The sequence below is a fragment of the Enhydra lutris genome, unplaced genomic scaffold (genome assembly GCF_002288905.1).
Source record: "Enhydra lutris kenyoni isolate GAN:26980312 unplaced genomic scaffold, ASM228890v2 scaffoldscaffold1, whole genome shotgun sequence".
NCBI lineage: Eukaryota > Metazoa > Chordata > Mammalia > Carnivora > Mustelidae > Enhydra > Enhydra lutris.
The window spans coordinates 46,710,318-46,730,143 of NW_019154085.1; the positions used below are offsets into that span (position 1 = coordinate 46,710,318).

The 19,826-nt window shown below is 56.4% G+C and overlaps 1 protein-coding gene across 1 annotated transcript in view; it reads right to left on the bottom strand.

Moving 5' to 3' along the window:
* The window catches only part of LOC111142289 (ankyrin repeat and MYND domain containing 1), a 41,608-nt gene extending 21,782 nt beyond the window's left edge, over positions 1–19,826 (bottom strand). The window contains exons 1-10 of the mRNA XM_022495350.1: positions 19,672–19,826; positions 17,376–17,562; positions 15,434–15,577; positions 10,572–11,044; positions 8,562–8,778; positions 8,182–8,370; positions 5,024–5,490; positions 3,161–3,332; positions 1,869–2,009; positions 1,295–1,435 (exon numbers count right to left, since the gene is read on the bottom strand). Of these exons, the coding sequence (XP_022351058.1) occupies positions 1,295–1,435; positions 1,869–2,009; positions 3,161–3,332; positions 5,024–5,490; positions 8,182–8,370; positions 8,562–8,778; positions 10,572–11,044; positions 15,434–15,577; positions 17,376–17,562; positions 19,672–19,826 (2,286 nt within the window). The remainder of the gene's footprint in view (positions 1–1,294; positions 1,436–1,868; positions 2,010–3,160; positions 3,333–5,023; positions 5,491–8,181; positions 8,371–8,561; positions 8,779–10,571; positions 11,045–15,433; positions 15,578–17,375; positions 17,563–19,671) is intronic.

Genomic DNA, 19,826 nt, shown 5'->3' on the forward strand with positions numbered 1-19,826 from the left:
ATGCACAGACAGGAGGGGGGTTGGGTAGATCCTCAAACAGGAAAACGTTTGCTCAACATACATCATTTCCAGCACAAAACAGGAAGGACACATGACGCACAAATTGCTTTAAGGCTTGTTCGCAAAGTGGAGGGGAGCGTCGGGACTATGTGACTCCAGGAGCCAGGCTGACCCATGGTAGCTATGGTCAGAAGAACATGCCCTGCCCCAGGGCTCAGGGACCATATAGGACACCAGAGCACAGGAGAAGCCCAGCCTCAGCAACAGGGGTGCATTCCACGCTGGAAGGACCCATTCTTGCTCTCCCTGCCCTTCTCCCTGGGGACACCGCAGCTTCCCCTTCTCTCCTGCCTCTTCTCCCAGAAGCGCTCTGGAAGCGCTTGCAGCTTTGATTCCCCCCACAAGGACTCTTCCAGGCTCCAGTTCCCCCTGCAGGTGTGCAGACCCAGTGAGCAGGTTTGGCCCCACACCCCCGCCCACCCCCAGCCAGGCCAAGTCTGCTGAGGGGCTTCTAGAAAAGGGTCCCCCTGCTCTCCTCCCTACCAGGACACACACATGATGGCTCAGAGTGGTGGTCTGAGCTCAATAAGGCTTCGACCAGGGCTACTGTGGGGCAGGGAGGCATGTTGGTGCCTCCACCTGCCCCTGCAGCACCACCCCACATCCACCCTAATGCAGGTCGTCACACCCTCACAACAGGACAGGTGTGCCCGATTGCAACCCTGTGTGGTGGCAGACCACCCATGCCACAGGCCCGAGAGGCCAGCTATGATTTCCACTCTGTGGGTGGGTAAACTGAGGCCCAGTTTACTATGTGCTCCGAGGCTTATTGACCCAGGCTGCACTGGCCTGTAGCACAAAGCCAAGGCTTGGTTCCCAGCTGCACCCACGCCCTCCACAGCCACTCGGCCTCCTGTGACAGGTTCCTGCACCCAGCTTGTTGACAGTTAATCCCCAAGGTGGACAGGCGGCACAGCCCAGGGCTCTATGGAACAAGGCCACCCCAGGGTCCCGAAGCCAAGATGGGGACTGGCAGGGCTCCCCACATACACAGACGCACAGGTGCACACGCATCCCCCATGCACACACACAGAGCTTGCACACATATGTGCCCATAGACAGGTGCGCTCTGGCCTACAAGTCTAAGTTTGCAGAGTCACGTGTGCACGCACACAGGTATGCACACACAGAACACACACATACACATTCGTGTGCATACACTTGCCTGGGCATACCCAAGGCACTCACACACATGTACAGAGGCACGTGCACACATGCTCCCCACCCAGCTCACCTTGTCGTTGTCCTCCCGCTCACAGGCCACGTGCAGAGCCGTCCTGCCCCCCTCAACTGGTGGGGCCATGGGCTTGCTGTGGTAGATGCTGTCCGGGCCTGGTTCGTTGCTGAGCTTCAGGCTTGAAGGCAACAGGTCTAGCTGCGTACAGACAGGGGGGGGCACGTGCCGGCCCCCAAGCCTCCCCCACAAGCACCAGGCTGGGCCCGGAGACCTGCAGGTGCGACCTCCCACGCAGACATGTTCCCACAGAGGAGCACAAGCCAACGGCCCTGCTCACCAACGGCGGGTCTGAGCACTGTCCCGTGGAACCCTCTGGCCAGCCCACCAGCACCCACGGGCCCCAGGGAGGGTCAGAGCTGGGCCCCCACCCCACTGTGGTCCTGCAGGCAGGGAGCACATGAATGCTGACAGAGGCAGACTGGGTGGGCTGTGGGCCCACAGAGCAGTAATCGCCCTTGTCAGGGACCGTGACACGGAAGTGACGTTCTGAATAGAGCAGTCAGCACTGGGCATGGGGAGGCCCCCCGGGGCCAACAGCCCCCCCCCTCACCCCGCAGGACAGGACGCGCACCTTGCCGGGCTTGTACGTATCGTCCTGGTCGGCAGCCATGGCGTCCACATCCGTGACAGCGTGGAGCAGCAGCTCTGTTATCTTGACACCCTCCTCCCCGGGAAGGGCAGCTGCGATGTGCAGGGGGGTGAGGGCCCTCAGCTGCAGAGGCAACATGGGTAGGGGTGAGGGCTGGCTCCCAGGTGAGCGGCACCCCCAGGGCCCCACCCCTCTCAGAAACCCCACAGCACTGCCTCATGGTGATATGTGGGAACGTGACAAGGTGTTCCTGTTTGCTGGGCCTGCAGCAGGCCAGCAGCCCCATCTTCACTTTAGACCAACTGTTCCTACCTTCCTCTGAGAAGAGCCACTGCCCTTCCTGCCCGGCCCTCAGCATGGATGGCCAAACAGCTCCCGACTCCAGACCCTGCCCAGGCCGGTCCCTTCTCCACCCACGGAGCCCCTGGCCATGTGCTGAGACACTGGCGGGAGGACCATCTCCATCTCCAGGTTCTGCTCATTCTGGGCTGGCCCCGTGGAGGTGTGAGCATCCTGCCAGGAGCGCGCAGCGGACCAGGGGCGAAGTGGAGGGCTGTCTGCTCCCCACAAGCAGAACCCCCAAAGCAGGGTCTCAGGGTAACAGCTGGTGCCCATGTTGAAAGGTCGGGAGGACAGCAGCCCGCCGCACACAGGTGCTCTCCGGCCTGCTCAGTGTCCACCCGAAGCTTAGAATAGCATGGAACCGCGCCTGCAGAGAGGACTGCGGGAGTGTCAGATGCCTGAGCAGGAAGTGGGGTGGATGAGCACGCGAACGACATCTGTCTGGCGTTCACAGGCTGCCCCTAGGCTATCCTGAAATTATCCCTGGTCTCTTGCAGACATCCTACCGTCCTGCACTCAGGACACCTCCATACAGAGAAGAGAGGGGGTGCACGGCCTGGCGGGGGGGGGCGGGGGGCAGTGGGGCTGGCGAGGAGAGACCCACCTGCTGCTGAGCCAGGACACCGAGCAGCAGCTGAAGCCAGACAAGTCTGTCAGCCTCACTGCCCCCCGCGACCCGCCCCATGCACACCCCCCGCCCCCAGGCACACCACCCTGCAGGCCCCCACCACAACTCCCCCACCCCCTGTTCCACTCCGCCCGGGCCCCGCCCCCAGCACCGCAAAAAGCCTGTGTTCTTATCATCAGAGAAGAAACGGTACCGTGAGGACATTTCAAAACCAAGTGCTCTAACTTCTTGTCACTAATGAGCCCCCGTCAGCCCACCCCCTTGGCCTCGCAGGACCCCTCCGCACCCCGGCAGGGGGTCCCACCTCAACAGGGAGCTGGATGTCCGTCCTGGCCCTGTTCTCCAGCAGCAGCTTCACCCCGGCCACGTCCCCGGCCTTGACGGCAAAGAACAGGGCCTGCATGGGCACGCGGCACAGGTTGGGGTCCGCGCCCCGGTGCAGCAGAAGCTTGATGGTCTGCCACCTGTTCCTGTGTCTGCAAGGATTAGTGTGAGGGTCAAGGCTGGGGGACAAGCACAGGACGGCACCCTGGGGCAGCAGTGGCGCTCCCTGGAAGAGGCGGCTCAGGAGCCCCAGCATTCACAGCCCCTCAGCATTCTTTCCAAGACCTCCGGCCCCTGCCTGGTGCCAGGGCAGCCCCCCACTGCCAACGCCCCCTGAGCTGGCCGCCCAGCTCCAGTCCAGCTGCAGCCCTGCCCTGCTCCGGCCTTGGGTGCCCGCCCAGCCTTGCTGGGGTCATCTGTGAGCCAGGGTGTGTGGTGGGGACCAGCCCTCTCTCCCGGGTGGCCAGGAGCTGACAACATAGAGCACCTTGTACACATAGGGCATGACATCGTACCCAGACATGCACACATGCACACACATGCCCATACTACAAACATACCACACATATGTCCATAGGTGTGCACATACACACTGACACACACACAGCTCTGATGAGGGGCAAAGAGCCAGCATCAGTGGGGAAGCCTGGCCAGGACCTGGCCGGCCGGGATGGCAGCCCCACTGGGCAGGAAGGCCAAGATGATGAGGAGCCACGCAGGCATTAAGAATGGCCAAGTGAGGGGCACCTGGGTGGCTCAGTGGGTTAAAGCCTCTGCTTTCAGCTCGGGTCATGATCCCAGGGTCCTGGGATCGAGCCTCACGTCGGGCTCTCTGCTCAGGAGGAAACCTGCTTCCCTTCCTCTCTCTCTGTCTGTCTCTCTGCCTGCTTGTGATCTCTGTCTGTCAAATAAATAAATAAAATTTAAAAAAAAAAAAAAAAAGAATGGCCAAGTGAGCAGGCAGATGGAGGGTCTGGCCCATTCTGCCGATCCCACCTCCCGCATGGCACAGGTGGGGCAAACAAGGAGGCAGTGGAGAGGCAGGGTGAGTCGAGAACAGTCGTTCTCAAATGTGCTGCTTGTGGGACCCCTCTCTACCCCTAACACCTTCGGAGGACCCTAAAGAGCTTTGTTTATGCAGGTTCTATCTGCCCACATCTACAGTAGTATAACTGAGAAAAAAAATTTAAATACTAATACATTTAAAAAGTAACAATAAACCCATTGCATACTAACAAAACAATCTATTTTTATGGAAAATGTGTGCTGGGCTGCATCAGAATCCAGCACTTGGAGGGCTCCCAACCCTGCATGAGTCTGGGACATCAGGACATCACCTCCACCCACAGACTCCCTGACAGGGTCTGGGACACCTGGGGACACACTTTGAGAGGGCAGGGGTGAGGGCATGCGAGTGTGTGTGTATGGGGAGTGAGGGGTCAAGTGTGTGATGAGTTGTGTAAGCGGGTGTGTGAGTGCACACGTGAATGTGTCACACAGTGTAGGGGAGTGAGTGTGTGCAGGCAAGTATATGTGAGCATGTCTGTGGGTGTGTACCGGTGCATGTGTGTGGGCCCTACACGGTGTTCCCCGCCCCGCGGCAGCCAGAGCACACTCCCTGGATTCTCACTGCCACTGTCCCCAAGTTCCTAGCCAGGCCCCTGGCCTTGGAGACCGTGTGCAGGACAGACCCCATGGCATCCCTGCAGGATCGGGGGTGTGGGACACACAAATCCAGAAATGCTCCCTCCTGGCAGCTGGGGAAGTGATGCTGGCCCACTGAGCCTATGACCCACCCCCGAAAGGGACCCTCGGCCCTGATGCCCACACTCCAGAAACCTACTCGGTCATGGCCTGTGCCATCTTCCTCATGGTACCATTTGTGGTGCCAGGGGCACTGAAGGAGGAGGTCTTCAGCATGCTGTGGGCCCGGGCACTCTTCTGCAGGAGGTCCTGGGACAGCGTGATGGAGTAGTTGCGCACACAGATGCTGGACTCGAAGGTCGTCTCCTGGCTGCCCAGTGTCTGCCCGTCCAGACTCCTGACCACAACATCCACCTCTTTCTCTAGCTTGCTGATGCTGTCCCGCGGTGACAGACGGTCCCACTTCTGAGGGTTGCTCCCCAGCTCGGGGGATTCCTGAGACAGCTGGGTGCCCGCAGATAGGCGGTCCTCCTTGCTGCCCGACACAGTGGACTTCTGCTCCTGGCTGCCCAGGCTGGGCACCAATTCCTCTAAATACACAGATTCCTTGGCCACTTCGGGGAATGAGAAGACATGGTTGGGAGTTCCTGGCATATTTGAAGCTTCCTTTGGAAAGTACAAAAAGAGAAAAAAAAATCATGTGCAGAAAGAAGATGGAGCGCCCATCGCATCAAGCCAACTTCTCAAGCAAGGACCGACGCTCACGGCGGATAGCCTTCTTCCAGGCGTCTCAGCTGACAACACTAAAATGCTTTGCAGAAACCCAGGGACGGACGCAAACATCTGGGGGCATCACACAGAGACCCAAGCCATACAGCAGCCACCAGCCACACGTGGCAATGGAGCTCTCCACCTGGGGCCCGTCCAGATCCAGGGTGCACATGAGCAGACAAAGCAGAACATTGCCCTGTCCTGATACTGATTTTACACACAGAGAGAATCAATTGTGGATACACATGGTTAAATAAAATAGATGACTAAAATTAATTCCACCTGTTTTACCTCTTTTTAATGTCGCTCCTAGTGACATTTATTTTTTTAAAGATTTTATTCATTTGAGAGAGAGAGAGCACGAACGAGGAGAGGGGCAGAGGGAGAAGCAGGCCTCTGGCTGAGCAGGGAGCCCAATGCAGGGCTCGATCCCAGGACCCCAAGATCATGACCTGAGCCTAAGGCAGAAATTCAAGGGACTGAGCCACCCAGGCGCCCCAGCCCTAGAGACATTTAGATGACAGGACTGGCAATGGGGATTGTGTGACCTTCCTGCCCACAGATGCTCTCCTGCATGCCCGGTTCACAGCCTCTGCTCTCTAAGCGTGGTCCCAGGACCCATCAGCACGGCCAAGAATGCAGATTCTTGGGCCCACCCCAGACCCCTGAGGCAAAAACGCTGGGGGCAGGGGAGCGCCAGGGGATCCCAGAGGACTCAAAACTTGCTGTTTAGCTTTTCAGGTGAGATGAGGGTGTCTGTGGCTAAGAATGTGTCTTTAGGGGACAGCTGAAGCCCGCTGATGTGGATGGAATTCTCTCTGAACTGCGCGCAGCAGAGCAGGGGGGCATGGCAGGCTGGGGACACAGTTGGGGGGGCCTCCTACTGGCAGCTGCCTAGTCGGGACCATCCCCGCACGCTCCCACACGTATTCCTCCTCTTATGTTGTGTTACATGTCGTGTGTTTCAGAGTAAGAAATTCAAAAAAAAGTAGAGGAGTGATTTTTACGAGTATTTTAAGTGCACGAATAAACGCTTTCTGAGGTTCTCGCTGCCTCCCCAATAATGGATGAGGCTTCCCCACAGCCAGCGTCCCCCTGGAGACGCTGTGGGGACAGTACTCCCAATGAAGGGGTGACCACACAGGGGCCAAAGTGATCTCCACCCCCGTTCACACCGTCACCTTGAAACTTCAAAGTTGTCGTTACTGTACATTAACCACCTCTGGCCAAGAAGGAGAGAGTACTCACAAACCAGATACACGTGAATGGGCCCATAAAAGCAAAGGGACCCTACAGCTGGTTCTCAAACCCTCCACCTTCGACTTCCTGCGGGCTCCTCAGCTCCCACCTCCCTGGGAGACCTCTCCCGGCTGCCTGCACACAGGACCCACCCAGGCCAGCGGGACCCTGTGGGGTCTGCCCTTCTTCTCCCCACAACCAACCCCGTGCACCTGCTCCTCCTCCTCACCCAGGCCAGCAAGACCCTGTGGGACCCGGCCTCCTCACCTCTACCACACCTGCTCCCCCTCCCCACCCAGGGCAGCGGGACCCGCGGGCTCTGGCCTCCTCCCACGTGCACCTGCTCCCCCCACCTACTCCCCACCCTGAAATCCTCAGGACCTGGTGTGGTCCCCCCCTCCCAGAGAACTGAAGGCAGGAGCCGAGGCCTGCCCAGGAGGAGCAGGGCCAGGGGCCATGGTCTGGTAACTGAGGAACTCTGCCCACCGCAGGGCATAGGCCATGGCTCAGTAAAAGCCTCTTCTCAAGGGAGAAATTCAGGAGACAGGGATGAGGTGAGAGAAGGGTCCCACTAGGGACCTTTTCTAGTGCCGTTCCCTCACTCACCCAGGAGGGGCCCTGACCACGAGAAGAGAAAGCTACAGCCCCCACAGAAGGCTTGCTGGGCGGAGGTCAGTCCCACGCCTGCTGGCCTCACAGGACTGACCCTCAGGGTCCAGGGCTTCCCGAGGGGTGTGGAGATGCGGTCCCGCAGCCGGCACTCAGGAGACCGGCCCTGGGGGTTGCCCTGCCCTGCGGAGAGCAGGCCCTCGGACACCACCCTGCTGGGAGCCCGCACTGGAACAGAGGTATACAGGGCACCCCTGTGGCGGTGGTGGGGCTCCCGAACAGGTGAAACGCAGGACCACCATGGGACCCCATGGTCCCATGGCTGGGGGTGCTTCCCAAACAAGCCAAAGCAGGAGTTCACGCCAACACTTGACCGGGGATTTTTGGGCAGCACTCTTCACAGCCAGCGAAGGGGGACCTCCCTCCCAAATTGCCAGCCTTCCCTCCCTCCCTCCACGTCTCCTTCCCTGGGCCTGTAGGAGGGTCTCCAGCTGACCACTGTGCATATGGCCAGGATGGGACACAGATCCTTTGGCGTTGCAACAAGAGCTCAGGACACCCGAGCAGGTGTGCTGGCTCCGTCCCTGCCTCCTGCTCCCTGCCCGTGGGCCTTAGTGTCCCTTCACCCTACCTAAAGCCGATCTGCACAAAGATGGGGAGGCTGGGGACCACTACTAGGAGAGCAGGACAAGTGGATGGAGGATGGGGGACAGAGATTGGGGGATGGGTTCTGCAGACACCAGGCCAGGCTGAGGAGCTGACCTGGGGCTTGGGCTCTGTCCTCTCAGCGATGTTGGGCTTGAAGCACTGGGATGGGTAGTAGAGAAGGAAGCACATGCTGAGTGCCGTGAGGCCCTCGTCTGTGTACTTGTTCACGTCGGCCCCATTGTCCAGCAGAAGGCTGACGATGTTGTTGTGATGGTGAACCTAGAGGGAGGAAGCCAGCCTCATGAGGACAGCAGGTGAGTGAGGCCCGCACTAACAAGGTCCCCAGCCTTCTGTCCTCTGACCCTGTACATCCCACTTATGGGCTGGAAGGACAGAAGCCCCGCAGAAGGGAGAGGACCCCAGATTGCCACTGGTCCACAGTCCCTGGGACACCCCGCATGGGGACTCACGGCAGCCGTGGCGAGGACGGTGTAGCCCTTGGCATCGGCCACGTCGGCACTGGCAAGGCCATCCCTGAGGATCCCGTAGATCCAGTCATAGTTCCCTTCCCTGGCCCTAAGGATCATGCCCTCGGCAAGCCTCTCCCTGGGCCCACGACGTGCAAAGCTCCTCCGGTCCCCCTCCAAGATGGCACCCATGTTCCAGCTGGTGTGAGCCTTCTTGTTCCTGGCAACACAATGGGCTTCAGTGGTGAGGGCCCAACTTTGGATGCCCACTCTGGGCCCTCCCTTCCATACTCCTTCTCTTCCTTCCTCACCCTGCTCAACCCCAGGCCCTCTTCTTCCCCTTCCAGGCCACTCCTCAGGCCCCATGCGCCTTGGGGGTTACCCCACCGGGCAGTCACAGTTAGTGCGGACGCAGCACTGCAGTGTGACCCGTGGCCCCCAGGTGCGAAGCTCAAGCTTACCATGGGCCCCATACATCCCTGAGTCATCGGCCACTTCATGTGTGTGTGAAGGGGACTCTCCCAGGACCAGCCCTAGGCAGGAAGGAGGCCGGGCACACACATGGGTCTGGGGCCCAGCACCAAGCCCTCACATCCCAACTCTGCTCATTTTCTTTTCTTTTCTTTTCTTTTTAAAAAAGATTTTATTTATTTACTTGACAGAGAGAGAGACAGTGAGAGAAGGAACACAAGCAGAGGAGTGGGGGAGAGCGAGAAGTAGGCTTCCCACCGGGCAGGGGGCTCAATGCAGAGCTTGATCCCAGGACCCTGGGATCATGACCTGAGCTGAAGGCAGATACTTGACTGAGCCGCCCAGGCGCCCCTCATTTGCTTTTCTATTTGAGTAGATAACATGCAAGTCCCATGGCCTGTTCACCAGCACACTGAAGCCTCCTGTGTGCACATAACCTCCTCCACAGTCAAGAATCTATGGGTTTATGACAGCTTCTGTGCCCAGTTACCAACAATTACTGGCTCAGCTGATGTCAGCATGATGTCATGATGGATGGACGGATGGACAGGTGGATGGAGGAGTGGGTGGGTGGATAGGTGGGTGGAGAGATGGATGGGGGAGGGAGGGACGGGGAGGGATGGGGAGGATGCATGAATCCCTAAGTAGCCAGCCACTTGTGCTCACAAAACATGAGCTTTTTAAAATAGTTTAGTGATATCAGAGGACAAAGTTAAGTAAACAAATGAAAATACTCTTGAAAATTTTAACTTAAAAAGATCAGTTTCCATCAGGTAGCTGCTAACTTTTCCAGGGCTGGGATGGAGAGGAAGAGGGTCTTTGGCAATCAACAGAGCAGCGCCATCCTTCCCAGCCATTCTGAAGAAGCCCAAGGCTCGGCCAGCCCCCCGACGACTGCTGCCCTGGTCCCCAACCTTGGCTCTCGGGTCAGAGCCATACTCATCCATCAGGGTGACAGCAGTCCCCTCTCTTTGCGTGGACTTCATGCAGATTCCAATGTATGGGACACCTGGTCACACACGTGACCTGCAGAGGCTGGTGTGCTAGTTCCAACAGGCACAGAGGAAACATGTATAGGGTCCCAGAACCCATATTTGAACTCAGCCCCACAAGCTCAGGAGCTGACCCTCTTCCACAGCGCCTTGCCAGGCTCTACACTCTTCTAGGGGCTGCCCTGGCTCCATGCTCATCAAGCAACTTCCTGACAGCTCCTTCCACCAATTGCTGGTGAGCAGGAGCCCGCGTCCCAGTCTGCTGTGCCACCATCGATGGCCCCAGCACCTGCCTGCCCCAGCCCTCCCCTCAAAACCCAGCATGTCCCAGCACACAGGCCCAGCGTGGCGTTCCCTCCCCCTCCATCACTGGGTTGCTTGCATCAAACAGGAGAAGTACATTTGATTTAACCTGACAGATAGCCCTGCAAATTACTCAGCCAGGTCCCAGGGACCCCCAGGGGGCCCGGCGCCAAGCACAGGCCGGTCAGAGGGAGGGAGGAGCTGGTCTTCTCGGCGCATAGTGAGGAAGAACGGTGTGAGGACTTACCTGTACTTGTAAGCTTGCTTCTGGATTTTGACCATCAAGGGGGTCTCATTTTTTATAAACCATGGCTCTCCGTCCTCAACAAACGGAGGGATATCATTAAGGAAGATCTGGGCATCTAATTCTTTGCGGAAAGAGGCGGTCATGGGCAGGTGGCTGTTGTCGGTCGAGTAGATGTACATTTCTGGAGGCAGGGTTAGGTCATCATTCAGAAGAAATCGCTTATAGTCATAAAAAAAGGGGTCGTGCTCCTCAAGCAGGCCCCACTCCGTCTTCTCCTCGCCTGAGAGGCTGATTCTCGCAGGAGCGTGCGTGAGGAAGCCCGAGTACTCGGGGTAGTTGTGTATGGAGAAGCTGCCGGGGACCTCCGTGCAGAGCTTGATGAGCTGCCCCCGAAACCATAGCCCGACGTCCTGGCTGCCGTCGGGGTAGGTCTCAATGCCCGGCCCGAACCGCTGGTCTGCTTTGTACAGCCCCTGCAAGCCGGGTTCACCGGTGCCAAAGAGACAGCTCAGCGGGGCCGTCTGCTCTGCAACTGGCTTTTTCAAATCAAAAAACTCAACCATCCTAAGAAATGTATGCATTCATTCAACAAATATTTGTGGAGGCTTAGCAGGCACCAGGCCCAGGGGCCAAAAGCAAATGTATAAACACAGAACATGTTGGTGGAGAAAGGTGCTGTGGGCCAGGGGTAGTCAGGGGCAGCCTCACTGGGAAAGGGGGGATACCCCCCGGGGGTCTCCATGCAGAAGTGTGTGGGGGATATCACGTGTGGGCTCATCTCAGGGAACCCCTTGCCACACTGGGGGGCCCAGCCCAGGCACCCCAGCAGCATGGGGGGCAGAGCTGCTGAGCACTGGGTCAGAGAGACACCAGAGGGCATGAACTGAGAAGGCAGGAGGAGGAGGGGGAGAAGGGAGAGGAAGAAGGGAGCAGGAGGGGGAGGAGGGGAAAGCTAACCCTCCTTTTCAGCAAACCCAGCGGAGCACAGTGATTCCTGGACCTCCCTGGGTGCTCCCACTGGGCAGGATGTTGTCTGTGCTGAGCGGAGGATGTATGGAGCAGGAACAGCCAGGAGGGTCTTGAGTGAAAGACAATGCCAACCCACCCCCCAAGAAGGAAATTGGGAGAAGGGCTCCAGCACAGGGAGTTCAGAGAGAAGCCCCCTTCCCAGGAGAGCTGCGTGCCCCCTGTGCTGGCACTGAAGGACAGCCGGAGGTCACCGGGAGGACCAAGGAAACAGCCTGGGCAAAGCTGCAGGGGCCTGACCCAGTGGGGGCATCTATGTCCCTCCCAGAATCTGTGTGCTCATCTGTGAAACAGACCAGGGCTGCTGTGTCAGAGCTCTCCGGCTGCAAGCCCCAGGGCTGGGCACGTGGGATATAACGCTCTGTGACACACGGCCCTGCCCACAAGAGCTTGCAGTCTAGAACAGGCCAAAGAAATGAGAAAAGAATGAGCAAAATGCGTTGAGGATGATTTCATTGTGCAGGAGTTTTGGGGAAGGAGGAAGGCAGAGGACTTCTGGAAGAATCTTCGGGGCAGCCACAGGGCAGGAAGTGTCACCACAGTCTGTGAAAGTGGCTTGGGGGGGCAGTGCACATGCAACCTAGAAGCTCCCGGTCACTGAGGAGGCATGAGCCACAAGATGGATGGGCAGGGAAAGACTGGGGACAGGGCAAGGCAAGAGGTGCAGGGAGGCAGGCAATTGGAAAAGGAGCTGCTGCAGATCTATGAGGAGACCAGAGGCTCGTACCCCAAGAGCTGACCCAAGAGCTTCCCTTCTAGGAATCTATCAAAAGGAAATAATCCCAACGTCCTCTAAGCTATGGTCACACATACATTCACGACGGTTGCAGAGCAGCAGACCATAATAATACTAACAGCTACAATGCTAATAAAATACAATCCTAATAATGGTCATGTCTACAGGATGCAACACGACACAGGCTTAAAAATTTGTCTTTGAAACACATTTATTTGCAATCAAACAATGCCCTTCCAGGAATGAATGTATCCGAAAGATCTCCAACAAAAGCACAGAATGATTAACGAGCGAGACCTTCACCGCTGGGCCCTTTGGCACAACAAAGACTGGAGAAAGGCTCCCATTTTGGTCAATCCTTCCCAACCAGCTGTAAGGACACAAGATGCCCGGATGACGGGAAACGTCGGGCAACCATGGAAAGCGTGCAGAGCACATGTCTAAGTGGGAGGACCTCGCCCGGGCCCGTGTGTGCACATGCGAAAATAAAGCAGTAGAAACAATCACCAATGACAAGAGCGGACACCAGAGAGAAGAGAAGGGATGGATGTCCAGCTCCTCTGGGTGGACCCCATTTGCTGGGTTTGCCTTCAGAAAAAAATCAGGTTTTTTACATAAGTACAAAACAAGATTAAGGCAAGATTTTAAAAATCAGATCCTAAAAAATGAAAGCAAAACAAGTGAGTGCAGCTCTACATCCAGGTGTTGGATTAACTGAGCAGAGAGGAATTCTGTTCCATGACTATGTTCCACATTCCTGAGGGGTCAGCTGCGGGGACAAAAGGAAGGCAAACGAGCATTGAGTTGCTTTCAGGAGTCATAGTGGGGGTCACAATGCTATGTTATTATTCTGAAACTGTCATACATATTTTATGATGTAAAACAGGTAAGAAATGTTAATGGTTAGAAATGAAGATTTTTAAGACCAAGAGGAAAGATATGCAAATACAATACCGTGGCTGTTGAGTAAAAAACCAGGGGGAAAACTGGGGACTCCTCATAGCAAAATGTGAGAAAACCACCGAAGCCAGCTGGAGTTGTGTCAAGTGCAAGAGCCAAACTCCAGGGGCTCCCGCGGGTGGAAGAGCACCAACCAGGCCTCAAAGAGCTTAGCGACTGTGATGTACGGAGGGAAACCAGATCTGTTAAAATCCATGAGTTTGTAAAGACACGAAACCCCTTCCCTAAGCTCCATGGATCACCACTGAAGAACATTAGATGGTAATCACCTTACAACTCTGACAACCGGCAAAGAAAGGGAAATGGTCAGGGGTCATTTTGCTTTTCCCATTAAACTACCTCCAAGTAACCAAACAGCTCATGAAGGGTGTCATAAATCAAGGAATTCTGGTCAATAAAAGGAGGAATTGTAGATTTAGAATGTCGCCATCTTGCAGCCTCTCATGAAATAATGGTCATTGATATTCTCCAAAATCACGCAAAGGGAGGCGATGGGACTGCAGACCCCGTCCCCCACCGGCCAATCCTGACACTGCATGAAGAAAGACAACCAGACCTGTGTCCCGCATGGGGTTTCTGACAAAGACGCGAAGGCCAGCAGTGGAAAAAGGACAGTCTTCTCAACCGACGGCCCGGGAACAACTGGACACCAGCACGTGGGGGCAGGGGAAGGGAGGAGAACCAATCCCCGTGTCACGTGAAATGCAAAAGTTACCTCAAAATGGATCACAGACCTGAATGTCAGCACCCAGACCATAACATGGAAGCGAGAACACAGACGAAAAGTCTTGGTCACCTTGGGTTAAGCTAAGATTCTATAACTAGGATATAAAAAAAAGCAAGAACTAGGAAAGAAAATTTGATAAGCCTATGAGTGGCTGAAATGAGAACAGCAGACAACACCAAGGGTGGACAGAACGTGGAGCAAGGACAACGTTAACATCTGATGGGCTGCAATGGAACGTGGCACAGCCACTTTCGAAAACCACTGGGGGATGTCCTGTAAAAGGCGCCACACACCTAACACGTGGCTAGCAATCCCCGCCCAGGTATTTATGCAAATGCAAAAAAAGACAGGCACATGAGGACTTGTAATCCAGTGTTCTTAGCAGCTTCATTCATAAGAACGAAAAACTGGAAAGAACTCAAATGTGTGGCTCTCTGCGAAGCAACGAAGACTGTGCCATATGCACACCATGGAATACTGCTTCCTAGTAAAAGAAAGGAATTGCTGACATATGCAAATATGTCTGAATCTCAGGGTCATGGGGGGCTGGAGGGCGGGGCTACACGTGCACACAAGACACCATACATAAATGTGTGTAGCAGGTTGATTCACAACCGCTCAAAGCTGGAAACTAGCCCAGAGCCCGTTGGTTGGGGGGACAACGGTGGCCGAGCCAGGCGCTGCCAGAGCGCTCAGCGCTGGGGACTGAGTTTTGGACTCATGGCAATGCAGGTGTATCTCTGATGCCCTTTGCTAAGTGAAAGGTCTACATACTGTATTTTGTTAACAGGACATTCTTGCAGAGGCAAGAGGACTGGCTGAGGGCCGGGCAGGAGGAGGGACTGTCCCAAAGGGGCACGGGTGATGTCAGAGGATGGAAGTTTCCTGTGTGTTGATGGCAGTCCTAGTCACAGGGCTCTACACCTGAGAAGGGGTAAACCAATGTGAATGGGTTTTCCAGGGAGGACGTAAGAGGAGGAAAGGTATGTCATTGGCAAGTTTCAAGACGCCGTATGTGAGATGATCTGGTTTATGTATAAAAGCTAAACATTTATGGTGCATTTACAGTTGACTCTAAAGGACACACAGAGACTGATATCCAGCCCTGCTCTGGAAAACGGGATCTGGGAGAAGCCTGTCTTCTTGCCAGGTTCGTCTTCTTCTCATGAGCCCTATTATTGTATCTTATTCCTGGTATGTTTTAATCTTCACAAATAACAAATCTACCACTTGGTACACAAATAAAATTCCCCAGAACCTAAATATCCTTTGATCCGGTGGCCTGGAGGACCCCAACCCTCCCCCACACAAAGGGTAGCCCTGCCCCTCCCCTGCACATGGAGCAGCCTCGCCACCCCCTCCAATACAGGGCATCCCAACCCTCCCCTGCACAAAGGGCAGCCCAGCCCTCACCTGGAAGAGCCTGGTCTTCTGGAACATGGTGCCGTAGCCTTCTCGGTAGCTCAGGTAAAACATGCCGGTGAAACTGGAGCCGTCGGGCCACAGGTAGGTGCCCAGCCCGTGGCGGTGGTCGCGATAACACTGCCCGCGGTAAGTCTGTGGAGAGAGCCCAAGCTGGAGGGCCTGAGAAGCCACTCCTTGCCACCCCCCAGGACCCTCCAGGAAGCCCTCCAGGCTGGCAGCAGAGCGGCCCCCGGGGTTGGTTCTAGCCACGCCAGCCACAGGTCCCCTCCAAGTCGGGGAGCACAGTGTCCATTACAGGTGGTCCCTTACCTGCGTAGAGCAGGTGCTCGGGGGTGGGTGCCCTGGTGGCCACGGTCGCTCCTTCCCTCCCGCCCTGGCCCAGGCCAGGGAATGTGCACAGGTGTGGCTGCAGCCAGGACAGGGTTTGGGTGGGAGCCGGCTGCACGCAGGAGCTCTGACCCAGGCTCAGCTCCATCCTCCTGGGCTCCTAGGCAGCAGGCTGGCCCAGGCAGCAGGGAGGCCACCAGCCTCAGGGTCCCCTGCATGGCCCCAGGGACAGGCTATGAACCCTGGCTGGGAACCCTAGAGTGGCTTTGCTTTTAAAGGCCTCCATCCTGAGCCATGGGTGCAGGCCTCTATCTGCTCTGTGCCGAGCCCCACAGATGTCAGGGGCGGGTCTGTCCGAGCCTGCCCCTCTGCAGGGGTCTTGGGAGGAAAAAAAGAATGTGATGCCCATTCTGAGCCCTTTCCAACCCCCAGACTGCTGCTGGTGCATGGCTGACAGCCTCTGTCCACACCAGGAGTGGGCTGGGTCCAACAGTGCTCAAAGACCATTCTGGAGGAATGAGGTGGCGACTGTTGCTGGCTTGCTGTCCCTTCTCTTCCCTCTGGTCATGGAGAGGACTACCCATGGGGTTGGTGGTAGACTGACCCCAGCCCCCAGGCACATGGTACCAAGCCTGGCCAGCCTGAGGACTCCTGCCCTTGACCCGAGCCCTGACTTGGGTTTGGCCACAGGACCCACACTCCAGCCAGACCAGCGCCCTGAGTGGGCCTTTCCTCTCTCCCAGGAGTGTGTGATGCAGCTCCCGTGGGCTTGCCAGATGGTAGAGGGTCCCTCTGGACCCTCCCACATGAAGATGGGGAGAAGGAGGCCCAACAGAGTCATTGGAATCCGTGGATCCAGCCAAGCCTAGGGCAACATGACCCCCAGGGATGGACTTTTCAGTTCCAATAACCAACAGAGGCCCTTTTTAGTCTCCCTGGGGTTGAATGTGAGCTCAGTAATGGTTCCTGGGGAGCTCGTCCAGCCCAAGGACACTTGCCAAGTAGAGAGGCACAGGACTGTCCCTCTCCCACCAGCACCCATCTAATTTGCATGGTTTTGTGGGAGCAAATCAGAGTCCACCCAACTTTAAAAAAAATCTTAACTTGCACACTTCTTTGTGTAGAACTGCAAGGGGCAGGCATTTAGCATTCTGGTCACTTGGGTGTGTGTGCACAGGGCGGGATTTCTCTCCACTCCCCGGGAGAAAGCCCCGGAGGGACCCTGAAAGTCTATAAGATTTCTCTCTAGACACTTCTCCAGTGAGAAAGAGGTTAGCCTAGCACCCTTCCTGCCAGTGGTCTGCAAGTTCACCTCACGCCCCTCTTAGAAGAGAAGAGACAAGGGGCGCCTGCGTGGCTCGGTCAGTTGAGCGTCTGACTCTTGTTCTCAGCTCAGGTCATGCTCTCAGGGTTGTGAGATCAACCCCATGTCTGGCTCTGCGCTGAGCATGGAATCTGCTTAAGATTCTCTCTCTCCCTTTGCCCCTCCACCCTGCTCCCTCTCTCCCTCTCTTAAAAAAGAAAGAAAGAAAAAAAGAAGAGGCAAGACAGCAGTGGCTGGCTGAGCCTGGCCAGGAGGGAAGCAGCAGTGGGAGCCGGTTACCTCACCCGTGGGCCAAGAGAATTCACCATGCCCCAGCTTCATGTCCAGCCCGAAGTCCCCTCGGTACACACAGCCGTCCTGCCACTCCTGCACACCTTGGACCAGCTGGATGTAGGTCTCCTTCAGGTCCTGCTCCCCGGAGGGACCCTCAGACTCCTCCTCCTCCTCCAGGGCCTCTGGGATGTCTCTAGGGAGGTGAAGAGCAGGGGAGGGACACACTGACACAGGCCTGAGGAATGACGGTGCCGAGAACCCCAGGCCATCTCAGTTCTTCCTCCCAACAACCCCCCTGGGGCAGATGCCGTTGCTACCCTCATTCTGCGAAAAGGGAAACTGAGGTACGGGGGTGCAGTGATGGCCCCAGGTCACACAGGAAGTGCGCAACCCTGTGTCTGTCCCACGTGCCTAAATGGCAGCCAGTTTCCTGGAGGTGCACCCAGCTCTGCTACCAAGAGGATGACAGCCGCCCTGCTCCACCTGTTTGCGGGGCAAGCCTTGTGCCCTCCACCAGCCCAGAGTGCTCCTGGCAGGGTCTTCTCTCAGGAGCCGGCAGCTGGTGCACAGCCGGGCAGGAGGTGGACACGGGCAGACTTGCATGGACCCGTGAATGGCCTAATGAAGGAGAGGAGCAGCAAGCTGACCCGTAGGACAGACAGACGGATGGCCGCAGGAATGGGGCCGAGAATGGGCACCAAGGTGAGGTTGCTTCTTTTTTGCTCTTGCTATCTAAAAGTACAAATCCTGACTTAAAAGAGGACCTACTCCTACCCCCATCACACACACACGGCCTCCCTCTCTGCCTCCCTCTCAAGTCGAAAGGGCTCTCTGGAGATGCTGCATCTTGGTGTCTCTGGTCTACGGACCTCTGCCACTGTCAGGTGGACAGTCTAGGATGGGCCTGGGCCAGTGTGACTACTGTCCTTCAGCCAAGGGGAAGTATGGACATAAAGAAGCACATGAAGAGGGTGATATGTAGACACACGGAGAAGACAGCCACTTACAAGCCAAGGAGAGTGGCCTGGAGCACAGTCTCCCTCTCACCCTCAACAGAAACCACCCTGCCCACACCTTGACCCTGGACTTGCAGCTTCCACACTGAAAGACAATAGGTTTCCTGTGTTCAGGCTGCTCAGCCTGTGGCAGCCTGTCGCAGCCCCAGCAAACTCCTACACCTCTTCTCCTCCCACTTGGCTACCCTAGTTGCTTAATTCAACAAATAGGAACCAAGGGAAATGTTCCTTTAAAAAACAAATGGAGATGGTTTTAAGATCAATCAGGAACATCATTAACACAACCAGTCAGCTCCAAGGCCCGCGGCAGGGTCCCCAGAGACGGCCAGCTGGCAAGGTGAACAAGGGCTTGGCCACCCAGTTCTGCCACCAGACTGGTCCCTTCCCCTCTTGTGATTCAGCAACTTGCCTCCTCTGCAAAAGGAGGGCTCTGTCAGTCCGCTCAGACTATTGCAAAGCCCCACAGACTGGGGGCCTTGGACCGCACACATTTGTTTCTCAGTCTGGAGGGGGCCCTGAGGCTGGGGGTGCGGGCAGATTCCGTTCCCGATGAAGGCCAGCTTACTAGTTCACAGATGGCACCTGCTCACTTGTGTCCTGGTGAGGCCAAGAGGGAAAGCTTTAGCTTCTTCCTCTTCTTATGAGGGCAGTAATCGTACCATGGGACCCCATGACCTCATCTAAATCTACTCCCTCCATCTCCAGGGCTGGGTGGGGGGGCATGGAGGACAGCTGATCCGTGGGAGGTTGTGCTGGGCTTCTGTTGACAAATACAAGTCACCATGACATTGGGGGTGAGGCCTTTAACATGGATTCTGGCGCTGGGGAAGAGCCAGGGAGACACAGTTCAGTCTGTACCAGGGACAAATACAATAGGATTACAGGGTGGGTTTCACAGGAGGCCAAGATAAGGCTCTGAGGGCAGCGTCTGGCCCAAAGTAGACCTTCTCCCAGTTACCCTACTGTGAAGAAGCTGTGCCAACTTGGGAAGGCCACAGTATAAAGCCGATGTTCCTAAGGCCATGAGGAGGTGACACGAAAGGCAGAGTGGGCGAGCTAGGAGGAGTGTGCAGACATCAGGCAGGGGGCTCCTTACCAACTGTTGTAATTTTCCTCAGTGGTTGCTGATACAACGTTAAGGTTTTCCTATCTCTCCAGAGAGGAGTTTTGAGGAGCAAAATAACTTTTATCGGTTTTTAACACCTGCCCCAATGCCGGATCCCAGCTAAGTGGTCCCCAGGGTCAGGCAGGAACCACCCAGTGGGAGCCCCCACCCCACCCCACACCTTTTGGTAAAGAGCATCTCCATTGTCCTGGACATCTCCAGGGTTCCCTGGTCCTGGGTGGCAGCAGGCACGACGCCCCTCCCCACCGGCTGATTTTCATAGATGTTAACATCTGGGATTTCGGAATAGAAGGCTGAGGAATAACTATTCTCCAT